This window comes from Papilio xuthus, unplaced genomic scaffold, assembly GCF_000836235.2.
Source record: "Papilio xuthus unplaced genomic scaffold, Pxut_1.1 DF829567.1, whole genome shotgun sequence".
In the NCBI taxonomy this organism is placed as follows: Eukaryota; Metazoa; Arthropoda; class Insecta; order Lepidoptera; family Papilionidae; genus Papilio; species Papilio xuthus.
This window is the reverse complement of record NW_013529082.1, coordinates 112,085-134,156: the sequence shown is the minus strand read 5'-3', so window position 1 is coordinate 134,156 and position 22,072 is coordinate 112,085. Positions and strand designations below refer to the sequence as shown.

The 22,072-nt window shown below is 36.8% G+C and overlaps 1 protein-coding gene across 1 annotated transcript in view; it reads left to right on the top strand.

Annotated features, from left to right (window-relative positions):
• Positions 1 to 14,898: 14,898 nt before the first annotated feature.
• The window catches only part of ChAT (Choline acetyltransferase), a gene marked incomplete at its 5' end in the record, with an annotated part of 37,251 nt that continues 30,077 nt past the window's right edge, over positions 14,899 to 22,072 (top strand). The window contains one exon of the mRNA XM_013311045.1: positions 14,899 to 15,028. Coding sequence (XP_013166499.1) covers positions 14,899 to 15,028 — 130 coding nt within the window. The remainder of the gene's footprint in view (positions 15,029 to 22,072) is intronic.

Genomic DNA, 22,072 nt, shown 5'->3' with positions numbered 1-22,072 from the left:
TATGTCTGATTTTTGATTATTGTAATTTAGCGCCACAACAAGGAGCGGTCAAACGCGAGCACAGTTTACCCAAAACTAATGATATCTGACATGTCTTTTATTGCACAAAACATAATTATGTTAGTTTTGCGTTTATTACACAAATGTGCGTGCGAACTAATATTGACACAGTGCTGTACACTCGGATAGTATGGTATTATGGTAAAACTGTTATGTTAAATGTCAAAGTATCACCATGAGTGAGAAAAATTTTCGCATGTGACGTAATGTTTTATAGAGTCATGTTATGAGCCCCGCTGCGGGGACACACCGCACTATGTTATATGTTTACGTCTAACTTCTTATGTTTTCATTTGTACAAACAATTAACATAGAGGAGAAACATTTGTTTATTTATTAGAATGGATAAATTTGAAGCTATTTTCATTTAATTTGGCAGTTTAATAACATGGTTGTATTTGTTTCATTAACGAAGAACACGAGTGTAATAGTTACAGAGACAGCGATGTAACGTATGACTAATTAACCAGAAGATTTTGGTTAGTTAAATAATGTAATAGAAATATATTATTTAACGTTAAGATATAATATTAATACTGATATCTATTTAATTGTGTTTGAAGTTATAAAAAAAAGTAGAAAATTATGATTATCTTGTCATCTTTTATTTTCTTTACAAGAAAATATCATTAATTGCAAAAAATGCTTAGAATTACAATATTTTAGTATTTGGATCAATAAAAAGTACCAAAATCTATGAGACTATTACTGATTATTAGGACGATACGATGATATACCATATTATTTTGCATGTCAATGTCATGGCCATCACTGGCCGTCACTGGCCATCACTGGCCGACTGGCCGTCACTGGCCGTCACTGGCCACTGTGCGTGTCACGCATGTCATATGACACCCAAAGCATTTGATATCTGAGCACATCTCGTCTTACATATCTATTACTAGGTTATTTTAAAATAGAAACACTTACTAGTATTTATAATACTTAACTTACGTAGAAACTTCTCTATCCATTTTTGTCTATTTAGCATCTTGTTATGAGTCACTGTTGTAAACATGCAAATGAAATGGTTTATCATCTTAAAGATAGAAATATGAAGAGGATAAGAGAGATGAATGAAATAATAAGAAGTAAAGAAGAAATGAAGTGTTTGTCGCAACACGTAGCACGCTTAGTATCAATTACTTAGCCCATTACTGTTGTTATGCTTAACCGCGTGTATGCCTTCGTAATCCGGGATTGCTGCTGTGGGGGGAGGGCGGAGGCCACCAGGCACTCAAACTAAGCCTAGTGTCGACACAAAGCGGCTTACAGCGATTCAAAGCGCTCAACGTTCCTAGTGTTGTGTTGTGTAAAGCGCACAGCTTTGTCTTGTAATGTGGTCTCATCGCAAGTTGCTTTGCATGTCCTATTCTATGTTTATGTCCTCGATATAGTTGTTAGGTTATTAAAGCATATGCTGTACATAAAAGTAAATAATCGAATGTAATTTTTATTTATTTTAGACAAAATAAGACGAATTTTTAGTGTCGTGTGTAGTGTGATATTAGGAAAGTATATTATAAGAATGTTAACAAAACTCATATCTACATATTAGCGACTCAGATTGCTAATTTGTATCATTTACAAATACAATCTCTAACCTTTCTATAATGTTAACACTTTCAATCTGATATTGACTTACATCATTTCACACGTCTCTTTTAACATTTACACAATTTAATACAAAACTGTTAAAATATTTTCTAATGTTAATGTGTAAATAGTGAAATAAATGTGTGACACTGCCTCACTCAGAGACAAATCTACACTAAGGAGGACCACTTAACCTCTGAGTTCGACAGTTAGAGGGTTAGGCGGAGACTATGTATGTCCATTAAACATGTTTTAGCAGATGACACATGTAGTATTGTGAATGTGGTAATGATTGAGACAACAAATTGTCTATTACTTCACAGTTTGTGTACTGCAGAGCGCGCGGTACTACGTGTGACGTCATGCAACGTGTCTGCATCTATACTCTGTGCCATCACAGATTACAAATAACAGAGGATGCATGTAAATCATTATCATCATCGTAATTCTAGTATTATCTATGTAACTTGTAGGTTACCGTTTACATTCTGACACGATGAAACAATTTACGTCCCGTTGTTGTCCAGGTATTTATTTTTACTTTCAAATAAGTAATTTGGTCATTTAAGTTTTAGGAGACAATGTATTGTGCAATGTCCGGGGGGAGGAAATAGCTTCCATTTCCATCAATCACTTAGCACGTCCCCCAGAGAACTCATTGGACTTTATTAATGTCTGAGAAAGTTGTGCACGTCCCGTGTCCGCCTTACGAATGTACGATTAAGATATACCGACCTCTCTGTAACACTACGACTGCAATAAAATTTAACACAATTTCTTTTAAAGTCACGGATTAAAACTGAAACTATGTGAGTACTATCTTTAGAATTAACTCTTTTATAAATAGGAGAATGGTGTGATTAGAATTAAACGTGAAGAAAAAAGAAAGAAATTCATTGAATGTTCAGATTATCTGAAACAAGGACACAACCAATAAATCTGACACATTGAAAAATATAATAAATGTGCTATTTTATAAAATACTAGATGTGTACTTTATTTACACACTACACTAAAAGGCACAACAATACAAAGAAATATTAATACATATTGATTGATGTTGCTTTCAATGTCCATATCAATTTACTTCGATCCAATTTAGGCAAATTACTTTTAGATATCGTATGTAACGTGTTATTGTGTTAAGTATTTTAGAACTATTTTCGTTTTATGTTAATAAACTTGTTCTTTGTGTGCATAAAAAAGTAAAACATAATTACAAGACTTCATTAAAATTTTAAATTTCTTTATTTAAAGTAAATTTTCGTAAATGAGATAGTTTAAGAAATGTAAAGCTTAATTTTATAGTTCTAAACATTGGAGTGTAACATTGTAACATTGTGTAACGGCGACACGACGCCAGCGCCACCGCTCTGCGTAATTGTCAACATTAACGGACCGGAACACAAGTCTGTTTATGTTTCCTCGTTATTCTTTTGTTAATAAGTGTTTATACATATTTATAAATGTATTTGTGTCGAATAGAATTGCCAAAAAAATTGTATTATTATTTACATTCCAAAAATTATTTGTAGGAAATCGTCACACATTTTACAGAATATTTACTATAACGTTTATGATATTATAATATATAAAAGCTTATTGCCTTTCTTCGTAACTTATATGTATATGTATATACTATGTATGTCAGAGATGTATATAAAAATTAGCTAAAACATCGTAAGAGTATGTATTATTCGGGAGGTTACATCACACGTAACGACAAACATAAGACTTACGTGACGTATAATGAGTTGGAGATGAAATAATGATACGTTCAATGGAGAGTCGTGTGCGGGAAGATGTCGCCGCGACCCCTGGTGTACTACTGCTACTAACTGTACTGCCCTAATCGATTCTTTTATTACATCTTTACCTTTCAATTTTTAGTTAACACGGAAAACGAAATCGACTATCCAATACTCTTAAAATTCCTATAAGTTATTCTATAATATATTCATTGTTAAAATTATAAGTTCCAGGTGGCTGTTTAGTTTACGTATAAATATTTAAAAAGTAAAGTAAAGTTTAGTCTGCATTCTATGACATGTATGTCTCAAATATATTCGTACACTATCAGTTCCAAAGCCATCCATCACCCCCTTGACCCCGCCGCCCCTCACCCGCCCAAAGTCCCCACGAGGCTCAGCCACTCAAGCTGGCAATTTGTCGGTGAGATAACGGCCATCTGCGTGCGTCCTCACCTTGTCCCACAGGATTTGATGCTGAAAATATTTTAAAGATAAGTATCAGTTTACACGTACTATAAATTACGAACTATACTTATTTAGTTTTACTTACTGGTTATGGTCGCAAAGAAAGTAAATTTTTTTATTTTTTGTGTTATTGAGGTTCGTTTGGCAAACTCTTAAAGTAGTAGGACACTCACTATTTTAGAATAAAAAAAGTACGAAGAAATCTTTGAGTAACATAGCAGTAGCATTAAACAAAATTAGAACGCTTAAAAAAGCGCTAGGTACGAGTGAAGTGAGAAGTGAATTCTGCCGGCGTGACGTTTAGCCACCAACGTTCAGACAGACAATTTTAATGGATCATAAAACTCACATTTGTAACATAAATCAGTTATTTCGCTCGTCATCTTTGATCATTTGTAGATTGCATTGAGGTTAATAGATGCGTTATTATTTTCATCGCAACTAAATTGCAACTTGTGTAAGTGATTTTACTTGTAACATTTGGAATATATTAATGTTTTACACTCTTCTTTAACTATTTTGTAAAACAACAGTTGTCGTACAATGTCATAGAATGAAATAGATTCGTTTACGACTTTTTGTCAAAATAATTTGGTAATTTTAATTTACATTGCGTGACATTGAAAATTCAAAAGTTATGAAATTTTTAGGTCATGTTTATGTATGTTGTATGTTGTACATATGTATGGTGTCATCTTTGTATGATGTCTTTTTTATAGTTATGTATGTTAATCCTTGTTTTGTATAGTCAGCTTTATCTGGTAATTGAATAGGCAAAGGTCGCGGGTCATTCGGCCTCGTCAATTGATGCGAAACTCAAGAGAAAGGTGCTATGTGACATTGTGACCGCCGCGCCGGACGCTGGAGATTACCCGCGGCGTTGTCGAAACTTATGCCGTAAGTTACAAATAGAGCCTCCAATTACTTGCTTTGTTCATCATTACAACACATGGTTATATGAAGAATATAAGTGTCAATAATATTTTATCAAAGAAATAAATGCAAAAAAAATTGTGATGCCCATTAATTCATAAATATTTAATTTAAATAGTAATATTAAGTTTATATGTTAATATGAATCATGTGTACACTTTATCTTTTTGATTTATTGGCTTGTAACTTTGAACGCATAATGTCTTCTCAAAAACAAATATCTATAAAATGACAAATACATTTGACCTCTCTTTATCAGCTGGAAATTATCAAATTTTTACACCTAGACTGCTTTATTTTGACTATAGTTATAGTTTTTATATAATATCAAGATAGTGAAATATTTGTGTCATTAATAAAATTGCCTGTTATATGTGACAAAAGTTATTCTCGTACAAGTGACATTATTGTTATTGTGTCATGTTACGAAAATCATTTATGGAGATTTTCTACAAAACGTTTTGTGTTTTGTTTTTCAAATTAATTAGCTACAATAATCTGCTTCACAGGGGACCGAAGAGCTGGCAGCTACCTCGGTCAAAGAATTAGTTTAGCTATTCAAAGGGGGAACGCTGCCAGTATCTTCGGAACCTTGCCTAAAGGGACTCCTTTTATTAATATATTTTAGGTAATTATTCGTTTTTAATATTTTATTTAATATCATAGATTTAAGACTCTTTATGTAAAATATTAAATAGTTTCTATTATAATTATATAATCTGCTTATTATAACATATTTAGCAAATTTGTCAGCGTGTGCATTTAGCCGTCATTTTTTACTGTTAGCACAATATATTCGAGACCTATTTTTACTTTAACATTGGTGTGATGATCCATCGAGAAAGTAATCACATCACCGCAATGTTTAGTTCGCTGAGATTGCACAACCAGCCCATGCTATATGGTGGTCATTAGATACCGGCGGATGACAACTGCTGTTAGCACGCAGTCGCCATCTAGCATCTTCTATCTTCAACTTTGTATTCTTATCGTGAAGGTCACTGCCCCAAACTGTTGTACATAAATACTATTGTCATTTGTTACATTTGTTAACAATTAGTTGTCATACAGTTACATACTCGATGGTTTTGTTCAGTTGTTTAAAAAATCAATACTTATTCTATTATCATTGACATTACCATAATGTTTTTTTTATATATTTGGTTAAATTAAATTTATACGTGTATCTTAATTGAGCTATATATTACATACATCTGTATGAAATAAATGTATATTTTATAATAACTAATTAGTTATGTATGATCTTTTATTTAGTTTGATCAAGCACTAAAGTAAATCCAATCGGAAACTATATTAAACTCGGATAAACTTATAATTAAAGAGTTAATTAACGAGGTTCAGCGCTCGGAGAGCAACCTTTCATGTTTTGTAGGTTAGCAGCACATCGTCAGAATGTATCGTCACAATTAAGTGGTTATTATTTTGAAAAGTAGCTCCTTAATAAGCAAACAAATACGTATGTAACTTGCAATATAATGATTACTATTCATCGAAAATTTGAACGCTAATTGATGTATCAACCACATTGATTTCTAATGGCTTATACTAACATATATTCTTGTAACCCTGTTTCTGCACGTCAGGCTGTTACGTGGTCACGCATCAACAATAAACGAGTAGCCAAGGTCCGCTGTGACCGGCATACCTGTCGAACGTGTGCGCTGCCACTGTGACCTGAGAGTCGTCATGATGATTGCTCATCGATTACATAAGCTTCCTTATTACTCAGTACTACAGGGCGCAGGTCTTAAGCAGAACACGATTAGACCATAAACAAGAATGTATAACGATAAAATAATAATAATTGAAAAGTCAACCGGCCTTTTAATATAACAAAGTTGTCGTAAGTCACTTGTAAGTTTTTCAATGCGACTAAAATGTTTAAATCTTAAAGTGAACATGTAGAGTGGGTGACATAGAACGTGTTATTAAATACACACTATTGAGGCCCTTAGTTGTGTAATGAATATCACTAAATATGGTCTCGACACACAAACAGTGAGAGATCAAGTGGCGAGCAACATTTTGTACATTTCAATGTGAAGTGACCGCGAATTGTAACTTAACACTCGATAGCTACTCGACAGTCGACAATCATTAGATTTGGAATCGATGCCAGGGTCAAGTATTTTGACCACAAGTATTCTATGACAAGCAACAGAAATATACAGATTTATTTGTAACCAAGACTACACTACATCGTACACACACATTCAAAAAAGGATACATATGCATTGTTGTTACATTCAAATAAGCAATTGAACAAGACCCAAAATAATATTCATGTACTGTGTAGTGTAGTATGGAACTGTTCAATTTAGTTAATTCAACGAGAAACTAAACGGTCCGTTACTCTTCATCACCCTTTTTGGGAACTATTCTATTTTGTTTGAATTTGTTATTAACATAATAAAAGCCAGCCAACACATGTTTTAGTTAAATACCGTGTCGTGTCGTGTCGTGTCGTGTATATTCCACAACATTAAAATAAAAAAAAATTATATTTGAATACGCTTGTATATTAAATTAAGTAATAATTCGTATACAATTTGTATTCAGCTTTGACTAAACGAACGAACGAAATAATTATATAAATCAAATTAGTGCAGGATGTGTGGGACAGTCGAGTCGCTGTTAATTAAACGGAAGTAAATGTTCGAAATATATTTAACATTCAGTTCAGTAAACTTACTCGAAATCGAATTAACAAATTAACAAATATGGAAAAAGTTTGTTATGAGTTTATACACGTACAAAGTGTTAAAGGCACTTAAAAGCTAAAGTTACATTACGATATTTGAAGCCGAAACAAATTTTCCTTGCAGTTTAATTGGAAGAGCAATTTGTAGATAAAAATTATTCAAGTGCGTTGACGTGCCAACTTGTTAGCGGATTGTGTAAGACATTGGCACATCCAATGACATTTGACTATTTATCAATTATAATGAAGTAAGTAACTTGCAACTCAAAGATGACGACTAATATGTCAGCGTGGTTAACTAAGACCTTAAGACTTAGGTTAGAGCCATCTCTAAGTTAGCTTAGAGATGGCTCGAGTTACTATATCGAGTTACATGAAGTCTGGAGACTTCGTATTCTTGGAGAATCTGCTACTACAGACGGTGTAGGCTGGGTGGTAGAAGATTGCGCAAGTTTCCGTGACCCAGTCATTAGGCGATGCGAAACAACATTGTTGAATTTTAGTAGTTATTTCGGCCACTTTTAAACTGGTGAGTTCCACATACTCTTCTGAAAAAATAAGGGATGCGTGAAGGCTCGGCTCCTCGGCTCCTCGATGTGGACGTTTCTGAACTGACTGTGATATGTTTCTAACTAAAAATTTAAATCATATACAGAAATTAATGAAGATCTTCAATAAGTTTATTTTGAGAGTTTAGATAAAATCGTGTGATTCTGAGTCTAGATTTACATCTAGCGTCCGGCGGCCGCTTTGATCTCACCAGATCACAGATAGGACTTTATTGCCCGCCTCAGGTTTTTGACACTATAAACTTGTTAGTTATAAAAAAACGGTGGCAATTCTAAGGACATCGACCTCAACTTTTAAAGTTATATTTGACATTTTGCACAATTTACGAGTGAATCACAAAAAAACACTTGATGAGTGAGATACTTTGGAAGCAATACGCTAAAAATCTGTCTATTTTAAACTAAAATTGGATTGGATATTATACCAGTATTATTTGTAAGAACTCAAGCTCAGACTATGACTATAATAATCTGCCATGTCTCAAAAGCATTTTAGTTCGCTGTTAATTTGACTGATAATTCAATTAACCAAAGGATTTCTATCGATTAACATCTCTTTAATTAATTACAGATGAGTTCCGAACTGCGTCACCCAGTGATCTGTACTCGCCGAGTGAGTGATCCAATCACTTATCCACAGTCAGCACGTGACAATGTGGTCTGCGGGATAACTTTAATTTTATTACTCAGTGCCAAATCAGAACCTATGTCTTGGCGGGAGGTCGCATGGAGTGGCATCTGGGTGTGAGAGGGGGTGTGAGGTTGAGATGAGGCTGGCGGGGTGCGGGCAGGTGGCGGGGAGCAGGGAGGGGGGGGGAGGGTAGGGGGCGTGTCCGCGGTCGATAATGTGCTGAATGCCAAGTGCCTGAAGAAGCGCTGAAAAGTTCTCTCTCATTGGATGTTGTATGGATTGGTTTTAGGTTTTTTGTTCCATCGACCTTGTGTTAATGGCTGTCCGGTTGGAATATAAAAATAAATATACACAAGTTTAAACGGTCTACATTTTTAAAATAAAAAAGTAATCGGGCACTTTACTCTTGAATTGTAAAAATATAATTATGTTTTCGAGATTCAACTTGTGCAAGGCACTAAGAATGAAGTGGCAAATATCCTTCAAAGATTCTAAGTTACAAGTTTCGTTTGTCGCAAACAAACATTACATTTTCATTTCTCAATATAATATTATTATATTATAAATCGGGAGATCATAAAATAAAAAGGTGATTTCATGGTATAACGTAAACTAAATGAAGATGGCTAATGAGGAGTAATATCCCACCGCCGTCGTCGGGTCCTATCTGCCCTACTGGCCGGCTTGCCTCTCCTGCCGCGAGCTGCCGCCTGCATGAATAATGAAGATGCCGGAGCGGGCACATAATCTATTTCCTTTTCCTTTGAATTTTATTTTAAGTTTAATCAACACTCAGCTCCTGTTCAATATAACTAAATCTTTTTTACAGAATATCTTTTAGTAGAGAGATGGCGCTGTTAATGAATGCTGCTACTAACCTTGTTTATTATACACATTAACTTTCACGTGGAAACTTGAGACTATAACAGAAAATCTTATGTTGTAAATCATCCTCTTTCTATAGGATAGATCTATAGCTAAATCAAGCCATACTAATATTGAACATTATCATATCAAATATAGATGTATGTCCATCACGTAAGTACGACAGTAAGAGCAGAGGAGAGGGCGGAGTGCGGAGAGCGCTCGCGGCTCGCGGGTAATCCCCGCGTCTGACACGCGCTCCTAACAGTGATCCCTTTTGAAACGGGTCGCGGCTCAGATTACCCTTCCCTGGGGATGTCCTCTTAATATCAAACTAAACTGTAAGCCATTTATTGCTTAACTTGAATCGTTTTATGACAAAGAATACAACAATCTGGAATAAATAGTGTTGTTGTCGTTTTAGTCGTATTTTAAAATACCTCACCACTGCGAAAAAAAATAACTGTATGTTATTAAATTGAGAGCTAAACTTTCGTAGCGAATTCAGAAAATGAAGGTAGTTAAGTTTAAGTATCCGTGGTGCAGTCGTTAGCCGAGCTGTTGGCTTTTGGGAGAAGGCCAGAGAGCCCGGTGCGGCGGGCAGTGGGTCAAGCGCCCCCGCCGCAACCCGCCGCCGTTTGCCGCCGCAACATAGCCGCCGAATCTGTTACCTGTACATAGTAGGATATGTTGTATAGTGTACACATGATTAGTTATTTTATTGCAAAAGTATATTACTTTAACTTACATCATAAATTATGGTAATTAAATTATAGTAAAGCTAACTACGATTTACTACGAAATATAAATGTTGCAAGAGTACTTTAAGTGTTATAATAAAGTTAATCAAACATTTTGATCTACTCGCATCAGGGATTAGGGCATCTAATTTTAATTCCTAAAGCACTAAAGCCGCATCCGGTGCGCGCGGCCCGAGGCAAGTGCGCAGGCGCGTCGACATCGACCGTCGTGCGCCCCCCCCCGCACACCCCGCGCGCCACCCGCGTCGCCCGCCGGGCCGGGCTGGTGGCGCGACTACATCGTAACACCGCTACTCTTACGATTCCATTAATATTATTGCTTTTTAAAGTTTAACGTTGATGTTCTCAAAGATTAAGGTAAAGGTAAATGGATTACAGAATTATACGTTTAATTCATCATTATCAAGTCCATCGATCAGTTTAATTAACAAGGACATCATCAACGGATATCAGAATGGAAAATGTATCAAACATCGATGATACATTGAACCTGAATTATATAATATTAAATTTATTATTAGGATATTTATCTGATGTATTATACAATGTTAGGGAAATGAATTCCCTTTACAAAAAGAATCGAATCTGACATTAGTACATACGTTTTAGTTCACACAACTTGAAACAAACAGCTAAGCTTTTATTTAAACTTATTAATATACATTGTTTTTTGACATTCAAAATCACATAACTTTTCTGTTTGTGATTCTCAATAAAATATATTTTCTCTTTCATTTGTTTAAAATTGTTTTATTAATGTTATCTCCAGTAAAGTTATCTCCCCGGTGCGGGGTCTCTACACTTCACTGACTGATTCGTATTCAAGCGACGCAACGGGATAAGTTTTGCTAAATGTAAAAGTTTTGTGATCGCACCCCTGGACCATTTCACCCGACAGATATTTGCAATTCTAATTTGTAAATATCGTTATCCGTTACCTATGATTTATGTAAAGATACACGAAAAGTGTCGGTGGCGCAGTGGTTAAACACTGGACTGGACTTGTAATCTACGAGTCTCAATTTGATCCCGGCCATGTACGTGCACCATCGTGCTGAATCGATTTTTTAAATTTCATTTGTTCAATTATCCGACGTTAGTTAAGGTGAAAAAAAACATTGTAATGCAAACTGCACTTATCTGAGAAGAATCCTCCGTTGTGCCAGCATGGTTCATAAGTCCTGGGCGGTCCTAACATCGGGTAGGCTCGAGTCTGCTTGTATTGTTTTATAGAGAGTTTTTTATTTCCTTTTTAAATCTATTACTATTATAAGAAAATCCACGAGCCGCATGAACCGAACCACAAACATGGCGGTCACAATTAAAATGTTTAAGTATAACTAAGTAATCCATTTGTTGAAGATGTTAGCAAAGCGGTCCGTAAATAATTCATACATTTCACATGCTATAACATTTGCCCGCGGATATTACTTTGTTAAAAATAACTATAATATAAACACTATTGCAGCAATAAGCGAGAGATATATGTAAGTTTTCCTTCATTTCCTTTAGCAAACATGAACAGGGAGTTTGGTTATAAATTAAAAAATATTAAATATTACAACTCATTGTACTGTTACAATAATTGGAAGCTGTTTATTATTTATGGTTTGTTTCCAGTGTCGCTGCGCTCGTGTTATCATAGTTTATATGAAGTAGCATAGTTATATGTATATGTATATGTATAGTTCGTAAATTGTTTTTCTTTACTAGTTTTCTAAAATACTATATATTAATCTAATCTTTCACATCGCCATAATTTTCTCTGTTCTCTGGTTCACGCTCAACGTTATCATATAATTGATATTTTAATAGCGCGGAGCTGTGAGCCGGCAGTCATGGTGTCGCACTCTGTCGCACTCTGTCGCGCATATGTAGCAGACAGCACAAGTTGCATTCAACACTGTAACATACAAATAATTGATGAATGTGTGACGAAGCTATCATCTCGTAGTCAGCGCTTGTGTTTTCAACTATATAGGAGGTAAGTGAAAAACATCACTGTCAAATCAGAAGCCGCATAAAGTAACCAATACTAGAGAGATAATCAGGGAATACATCAATATCACGCCACCTGTTCTATGTCTGTCTATGACTATTTTCACTTTACTGAACTCCTGATTAGAAAATTTATCAAGACTTGTTAATAAAAGTTTTCACAGGCTCTGCGATTTATAAAGTATTCTGAACCTTGAACACAATTGAATACTAGTTAGTTTGGATAAAATATCACTATGCAAGTGTTATTTCATTTGTTTCGGCGTCGATTGTCTTTTATAATAAAACTGTAATTATCAGTTTTATTTTTTTATATATTGGAGGTTACAAATAGATATTGTTATCCGTGGGCTGATAGACCTAGGCCGTCGGGCCAGGGCAGCACGGCGAGGGTGGATATCGACCGCCGCGCGCCTTCGGGGCCTATTTTTAGCAATCGACCGATCGCCTCCCATACCTACATGAAAGTTTCAGGCGTGCCCCATTGGCCGGGGCGGTGTGACGTCACGGGCGGGGCGCGGCGAATGGCAGCGCGGGGTGTGCGCATGCTGCCGGGCTCGCTCGCCCGCCGGCCACCGCCGCTCAGTCCGGGCCCGCAGCTCCCAGGTGTGCCGAGCTCCCGCCGCACACATCAAAGGTCAATATTTTCACATTTCTAAGGCGGCCACTGTAGATTTTCTTTTCATTTTCTGCACCTCGCCGTGTCTTTGATTTGCCGTTTGATTTGGTCGCGGAGTTGAAGTGTCCAGTATCTGATTGTCGCAGGATTACATAATCGGAGGCAGTTGTTATATAACAAAACGGTTGCGTCATATGTATGTATGTATGTATGTGAGTAACAGGAGAGTGGGCGTGTATGTGCGCATATTGAAAGAGAGGTTTCAGCCGCTGTTTTTTGATAGCAGCATGTCTATTACATTGAGGACAGGATGTTATGGCAACTTTCGCATCGTTCGGTGCTGGAATGACACTGGAATCCTGTCACGAGTACGTGATTATTGATTAAAATAATATTTCTAAAGAAAAAATGCTAACCCTATGATACAAGCTTTAACATGTCTTGTTAAAGTATTTATATACTTTTGAATGAATCACGTTAGTGTAAGTTAACGTGATTCATTATAGTTATTCTCTCACTCCCCCACCCCCTCCCACCCGCTGCAGTGCACTACAACCTTCTAGATCATGATGTATAGTGGTGGAGCTATTTTACTTTTATAAATTTCATTGTTTCTTGCACTCAGTTGTTTCTTCTTTCTGCATTCTTCTTAAAAAGCATCCCACTTATCTATAGTGCTATCAATCTGACAAATAAATAAAAAACACATATCTCAGCGGGCAGCTAGCGAAGGCTATTGTTGTACATATAATTACACAATTTTGTGTACACAATCCGACACATACTTTGTATGTTAAGTTCTTACATGATGCAACCTTAAAATGTCAATTTAAGAGCATATGAATTTTCTGATAAAATTTCTGCTGCTAATTTCCGTTTTAACTTTATAAACCTAAAAGTCGTGTGATAAACCTTTATATTTGATAGTTATAATAGGAAATTACGAGGAAATCTTTCCATACTTTTTAAACAAAAAAACAATACAGTAAATAAAATAATTTAAAATGATCTCCTCTGTGGCGTAAAATATTTCGGAGCCATAGCCGAAAGCAATCGGAAGTGTGTGAGAGGAAACTGCCGCTAGAGCCCTTCCGGTCGCCATCTTGGTGCCGGAAACGTGCGCGATACGACTTCCGGCGCTTTAGCTACATAAATGTAGCTAACTGAAGCACGTTTGTAAAGTGAATATGTTGCATAACTTATACATATACAATGAAAAAGTTTAAATGGTAACTTGTGTCATTGTAACCTATATATTTACAAGAATATAAAATAAATAAAAATAAAAAATGTCTTGTTTAAAAATAACTTCATGAACCACAAAACTACAATGAATAAGTTCTTATGTTGTTCCTTACGATCTTTTTATGTTAGATATTCTTAGATTGCTACGACGATACGAACGTAGCAATCTACGTATTGCTACGGAATACCGAAAAAACATAGTCGTTCTTAGCTATCGTGAGCTAACCAGAACGGCCGCCGTCCAGCGCGGCGCCGGCGGCAGCCGTAAGCTCACGGACCCGGTTTTGTTTAAATTTACTAACAGTTTTAATTAAAAGATGAAACTAGTATCAATCTATCAGGTTTTTCTAAGTAAAAATGTCAAAAATTTTCAAATTCAAAATTAGCTTCTATTCCTAACAAGAGGTAATTTGTTGCAGAAGACCGGCGGCGCACCATGGTCCGGCTCTAAAGCCCAACACAAACCGATACATATCAAGTAACGCACTGAACTTAGTTAAGGCTAGACTTACCACTATCTTACTAATTTACGAATAAGCAACGACTGCATTATACTAGATAAGATAAGACAAAAGAGTTCGCAAGAGTTGAATAGACAAAGAATTTGTCAAAGTAATTTGCGGAAGAAGTTTGTTTCGGCCCTCGGGGCGCGGGACGGTGGAGGGCGCGGGGGAGTGCGCGGGGCAGGGCGCGGCGCAGGGCGCGGCGGGCGCGCTGCTGGGCCGGCTGCGGGGAGCGCTGCGCGGGGACGCCGCCGACGCCATCCGCGGCTTCATCAGCCACAAGGTCGACTCGCTGCAGCTCAGAGACTCAGGTCAGTCACCTGTTCCTATCTAAGACCTAACACTTTACAAATGGAGAAACAAGCGAGCGAATTAGCAATTTCATGTGATCTTCACTGCTCACTGCTAAACAAAATCCGCGACAGTCACGTCCCGGACATACTGTTTAACATTTTGTCGCAAAAAACTAAATATTATCCTTGAAAAAGAAAAAAATTGCGTGTAAAAATAACATTATTATGACGCCGCGTTTACTTATAAAAGGTTCCTTTTTCGACTGCAATAGATACCGACATATAAATAGCCGGTGAAATTCCAAACATAACATGATTATGCCGAGAAAACAAGGTCCCGCGGCCGGGCCCATGCAAACAAGATGCGGCCCTTTACAAACACAATTTATTTTACAAATTGAACCCTATTCCCTTGTGTTAGGCGGCAAGATTTCCGCCTCGCTAGGCTTACAGCTAACGATCTACAAATATTTGTGAAGTAATGTTTTTATTAAATCAGAGTGGGAGCAATCAATATACTTAAAGTTTGACATTGTACGGTGTACGTTAAAGCTACATATTTTATTTGTTTAAATTATGTATAGGAAGATGTCCAGATGAAATAGAAAATCTTGTGTGCCTTTAAGTCTCTGAATGAAAAGACAAAACTATGAATAGTTTTTTCACAATGATATTGACTGATTTTTCATTATTAAATCAACTATTTACTACAACTATTTGACTAAAAATAAAACCATTGATTAATTAATATTGACCAAAATTATTGTACTTGTATAATTACAGTGTAAAGACTTTTCAATTCTTATCTCTATTCATTCCGTTTTACCGATATCCGACATTACCTGCAACAAAATAATTGTACTATTATTTCGCCTCGGTGACCGCGTAACGAGAGGATGGACCAAGAAGCGTGACTTTGGCAATCTGCCCCTTCCTCGCACCCTCTAATTGTATCAATTAGTTGTGCGGCACGGCCTCCACACCGCGCACTACCTCGCTGTAATATTATGATATTAACTGTTTACTAAAACAACCTGTACTTTGTATTCATTAATCTGCTATTTCTGTCATACATATTATAGTATAACTTACGCTTACTTAATACTTATAAGGAAATGTAATTAAAATTTAAAAGTTTTTATAAATATTAATTGCTTTTGGTAACAGACAGACCGAGAGTTAACTGAAACAATTTCAAAGAACGAATCACACAAGATACAACAACGATTAAGTTATTTATTATTTCCAGCTGATTAGTGAGTTGTCTCGCGTATATCCGTTGCTACCCTCGGTACAAGGGCAGTAATGAAGCAGTGCGCAGTTATCTCTCGTGAATCTACATCCCCTCGCGCGCCCAACCCCGTCCCGCTGCGCCGCACCCCTCAACCCTCGCCCTATTGGACCTAATTCGCTCCGTAACTCGATATCGCAAGTTTGCTTTCACTAATTGGCGAATATTCAAAGCTCTTACGTAATCATTGCTAAGTGTTTTATAACGTAAATAAATTCTCCGATACTTTAAATAGATATTTATAATCTTTAACAATTTTGGTTAAGCTAATTAACAGTTTGTGGTGCGAATGTTTGTCATGTAGAAGCTTAGTAAATATTTTACGTTTTACTTTACTTTTTTATTAGTAACTAAATATTGATGTTGTTAATAAATGAAGCTACAACTTTTTGTAATTTTTGCCTTTATTCACATCGTCTTAAGTAATCAATTATGTATTTGTATATCAATACTTAAATAACAGTTAATTATTTGTTTTCGTTTGCTAAAAGATATGCTCCATTAAAGTTGCTATAAAATTATAAATTAGGAAAAATTCATCGTTGGAGTTGTAACCGTTTTTTCACGATAAAAATTAATGATAACATAGCAAGCACAAATATTGAGACTGTTTACCAACAAGAAACACAAATATTGCTCACAAAGTATAGAATAATAAACTGCGCCACTCAAGTATCATGATATATTGAGCAGCATCATACGAGTGGCGCGTACTGCGTAGCGCCGTAGAGCGTAGAGCGGTGCGCTACGAGCTGTGAGGGGTTGCGTTATGAATATTTGATGGTACGCCACGGGGCTTCCCCACCCTTCGCCGACTGCTGCTGGCTTACGGCAAGTCGCACATATTTTAATAAAATAAATATTGTTGCTGCGTGGTCTCTTACGAAGTCTACGTAATAGAAATATTGCATTTTAGAAGCTTGCAACATTTTGTTATCATCAAATTTGAACGAAACCGTCGCTTTATCCGTCGCGATCTAATTGCAGTTCAGGCAGTCGTGTAACGAGCGGGAATAAATAACATATCGCAGCAGACTTTAAAACGTTTAGTGATCGACGGGCAGGGTTAGCGCCACCCCGTCGACTCAAAAAAATTGCTCGCTACATAAGCTAAAGTTATTTTTTATTTACATATGTAAAAAATGAGGTGTGGTCCCCGTGCAGTCTATACCGCCCCGGGTACCGACGGCCTCCACTAAAGGCTGATATCGATTCTGTAGTAAGCCGCGCACACCGGAGTAGGTATGCCAAAGTAACATTGTGTGTTTTAGTTTTTATAATAGTATAATTCTGAACATTTCAAACTGTTTAGCATTAAACGATATGGACACAGAGGAATTTAGCTTATGAAAGATTAAAAAGTTTTCGCAAATATTATAAATGTCGAAGAACAAAACTCAAGTTGAATGTATTCATGTAAATGAGATCCATAGTATTACAATAGATGTATAATTTCTCACGGGCACTTAAGCACAGCTTACACTGCTTGACGCCGACGACGAGTGGGGCTCATTACGACGGCCAACAACCGCCAAATGATGACAGTGAACGGGCACAAACAGTACCACTCGAAGTGGCACGCACGGCACAATGGCGGCCTGCCGCCGCACGTCCCGACGAATTCTTATTCGATAGTAATTTAATGTTCTCTCACGGCCGACAATGCAATTGAATTGATTGCGGTGCAGTTATAAAGCAACCCTCTCAATATACTATTAGCATTTGTTGTCGTCGATTCATTTACCCTTCTAACGACAAAACGATAAGCAAGCTTATATCAGTAAGAATATTGGCAAGCTGCATGCTGCTTCATATGTAAATGTGGTATTTTATCAACAACGTAATTCGTTGGATTAATTAATTAAATGTTAGTAGCATACGGTGAGTATTATTTGATACGATATAGACTCTGACTATTATTTAATATTTACTGTAAAAACTAAAATTCGCAAAAATATTAGGTTTTTTTTTAAACCCACCATAAAGCTTGCTATTGAGATAAAAGGTACATTTTTAAAGAACATGCGACACGTTGCCGGGCCGCGTGCACAGCGGTTGCATTGGGGCTGCAGGTCGCCGCGGGCTGACCGGTGCGTAATGAGCCGGCGCTTCAACCCTCCAACCCCCAGACAACTTGTGACTGGGGTCCTGCCGCTCACCCGCAGCGTGTTGCCTTTTGTTGTTGCGCTACAACAGCCTTTTGTTGCCGTTTGCCGCCTCTTACTGAATGGACTCGTTTCAACCTGCAATTGACATCCACCAACATGTTTCCAAAATGTGTGCGTTTTTGTATTACTCTATTTGTTTCAAATAGCGCAATATACATTGTGTATTCACTATGACAACTTATAAAAATACACATTTTGTTGACACAATAAGAAAATCACGATACTAAGTGATATTCACTTGTTTTGTTTTTTATATCCTGACACAGATTCTTGATGCGAGTATGTATTAAATCTATACTAAAGTACTCCCTAAATGAATATTCAATAACCCTGAAGATTACTGTTAATCACTTATTATTGTTAGTTTAGGATTTAGGCAATTATTTTTTACCTTTTTCATTTGCAATAGATCGTAATGTACTTTTATTTATTATAAATATACGCGACATAGCATCGTACATGTGCGCCCCTACCAATAACAATTAAGCATTTCATTATTAACGCAACACAAAGAGAAACTGTTTCAGTTCCGGCGCCCTGCCACCCCCTGCCCCCGCTGGCAAGGTGCGTTGAGAGGGTAGTGGAGGGGGCGGGGTGCACTGCTCAAACCGAGAGGGATTATGCTTGTTCGCATACAAGTGTAACAGTTGACAAATCAGTTCCGGCGCGCTGTATGTCTGTTTGCCGGAAGCTTAGAGCCCTGTTACATACCTCCAGCTCGTGATCGTCTGATAAATATTTACCGTACTAATATGACATTTCTAATATTCTTCATCCACAATAGTTGGTTCATCGATTTTCATATGTTTTATATATTTTTTATAAAAAAGGCGCTACATTTACATGTATTGTTGAATAAATGGATATAAAAACAAATGTCAAATTATGTAGAAAAATGTTCTTATTAAGCGTCCAACATCAAACGTGATGTGGAAAAGGCTTTATGTTTAGTGAAAGAGGATCCGGCTATCAGTTGGGTATCGGCGTTAAGTTGTTTGTTCAATTGCGCGCGAAATGACACGGCAGGGCGGGGGCGGCTGCGGCAAAAACGCACACAAATAATATTTTTATTTGCAAGACACCTCGAGTCTCGCACCGACCCAACACAACAACCGACACCCCATTAGTTATCTTGATAAAATTCTGAACAGAATAGCACACTGTACAATCAACTTCACAATAAGCAAAGTGTGCCATCTTGCTACCTAAAATAATGAATGTAGAGCTTCGTTCGCGTTAACATCTCGTGACTAAGGTACTTAAAACATGTTTTATAACCAATGTGACCTCAAAATCACCTTCGAAAATGTTTAAGGTAGTAAACACATTATAATAGGTTACAAAAATAATATGACAACATGTCAAACAATGTTATCAAGTTGCAAGCATCATCTCAGTGTGTAGAGGCCCTAATGTGCGTAGCCCCCGGCGAATTAGCCGCAAGCCGCAGCGGATGATTTACAGCTGTAGATAGCAACCCCTCGCCCTCTCGCCACTCACCCCGCACCCCGCAACACTAACCCCTCGTCAGCCGATTTGCTGTGAAAATTGGCAGACATCTTAGGGTCCCGCCGCAAGAAAACATAGTAATAGCGGCATCAATTGTTCTATTAGCTTTTGTTTAGAAGATAGTATTTATTCGAATTTACTTTATATTCTTTACCTATATCATTTCTGTAATGTACAACCACTGAGATATATAAAATTCTTTGGTATATTATAATATTATTAATATCCAATCATCAAAAATGTGTAATAATAATCGAAATAATTTAAATGAATAAAATATAAACAAGTCCATAACACGAGTATGAGCTGATAGTGAACATATTGTACATCAATTATAATTGTTGCATTCATACATACGAGTACATTGTATGTCAACACTTGTAAGATAATAAGTTAATGTTTTTAAAAACATAGCGATACTTTATCTGATGTCCGCAATCCTCGGAGGACCATCAATTGTAAGAGAAGAGAAATTCACAATATTTTAAATGCAATCTTGTTTGCCATCCTTCATTTAAATAGAATAACTTCGAAGTTATTACTAATCGAACATAGTCCCTACGTCTTACAAAATAACGTCTAAAATGTATTGCACGGAACGCTCCTACATAGCATTTCTTGCGGATTTCAAAGTGCTCCGTACTTTTACAAAGCCATTTTCCTCGCTTCTATCTTTGTTCGTATCACACTAAAGTTTTACGGCTTTTTCTCAGCGGGAATTCCCAGAGGGCGCGCATTTCCCTCGCTTCTACTTTCATTCATTTTTCTTTTGTTTGTAGAATATATACAAGCGGAATTCTTTTTACTAAATGCAAAAGAACAAGCTAGCACAAAGTTGCAGTAATTGTCAAAACCTTTTCCTGATCAATTTTTACATAAGTAGGCACTTTTTACCACTGAGAAGACTTCGAATCCCGGGCTTGTGCCGCTCTCCTGATGGCGTAACATCGCGTGCAGCGACAGGGAACTGCAGAGAAGGAAAAGTTTTACTACAGCCCTGCACGCAAACCTATTCCTTACAAAATTAATTGAAATCATAATAATGTAGCATGTTGAAACAAGAATTTATTACGTCTCTATTTTGGGGACCGAATCCCGATTCTAGAAAAGAGACCGATTCTATGAAATCTAATCTGTGCCATAGAAAGAAAATATTTAGTAGGATATGTGAGTAAACATTTTCTATCGTATTTCACGTCGAGTTTTCTACACACCTGCTCGGTCTTCTCTATAATACAAGTTTATTGTAGTATCGGTCTATTTTCATTCAATTTTGTGACTTGTAAACACAAGCATAGAGATCAAATTCACACGCTCGTCTCTCCCCCCGTGAACTGGAGACGGCTTCATCTCGTCGACGTCCCCCGGTCAATTACGGCGTCTCGTTCCTCGGCGCGATTTACTGCGTCCGTGTTGCCACCATCCTTGGCAGAGGTGTGTTGACATCGGAATATTATTTAATTCATTTGCGGATAATTGTTTCGGCAATAAACAAAGATTTAAGGAGCAATTTCGGCGCGACCTAATTTTAATAAAGATTTAGTTAAAGGGCGAATAATAAATGACAACATCAAATATAATACGTGCGAAGGAAATAAATCAATGTTGAAGAACTTTGATTTCCTAAAAGTAAACTAACATTGAATGTTATACAGTATGCTGAACCACTGACAACAATAACACATACATACATACATACATCTAACATTTCAATTTTCATAATTCTCGCGAGAAAATGCACTCGCGAGGAAACTCGTTGATCCTCGGAACGTTATATAAAAACAACAAGCAAGTTAGTTAGCAAAGGCCACAATAACCTCAGCTCTGGTCGCAGATAGCCAGACAAACTAAATTAGATGTTTGCACGGACGCGGAGCGCAGCACTAAATGAGAGTTATACGGACGGAGAAAAACGTTATTTTCCCACTATTTTTGTCTCAGTTTCTACAGAACATGAGAACATTTTAATCTACATTTTACGATGTACTTAATGAAGAAAAATTCATTTATACGCAAAGCTGGCGAAAGTATAACGAGTTCTGGTTGTATATTTGTTTATTTCTGCCCCGCAGCACCCGCTGCCCCCCCCCCCCC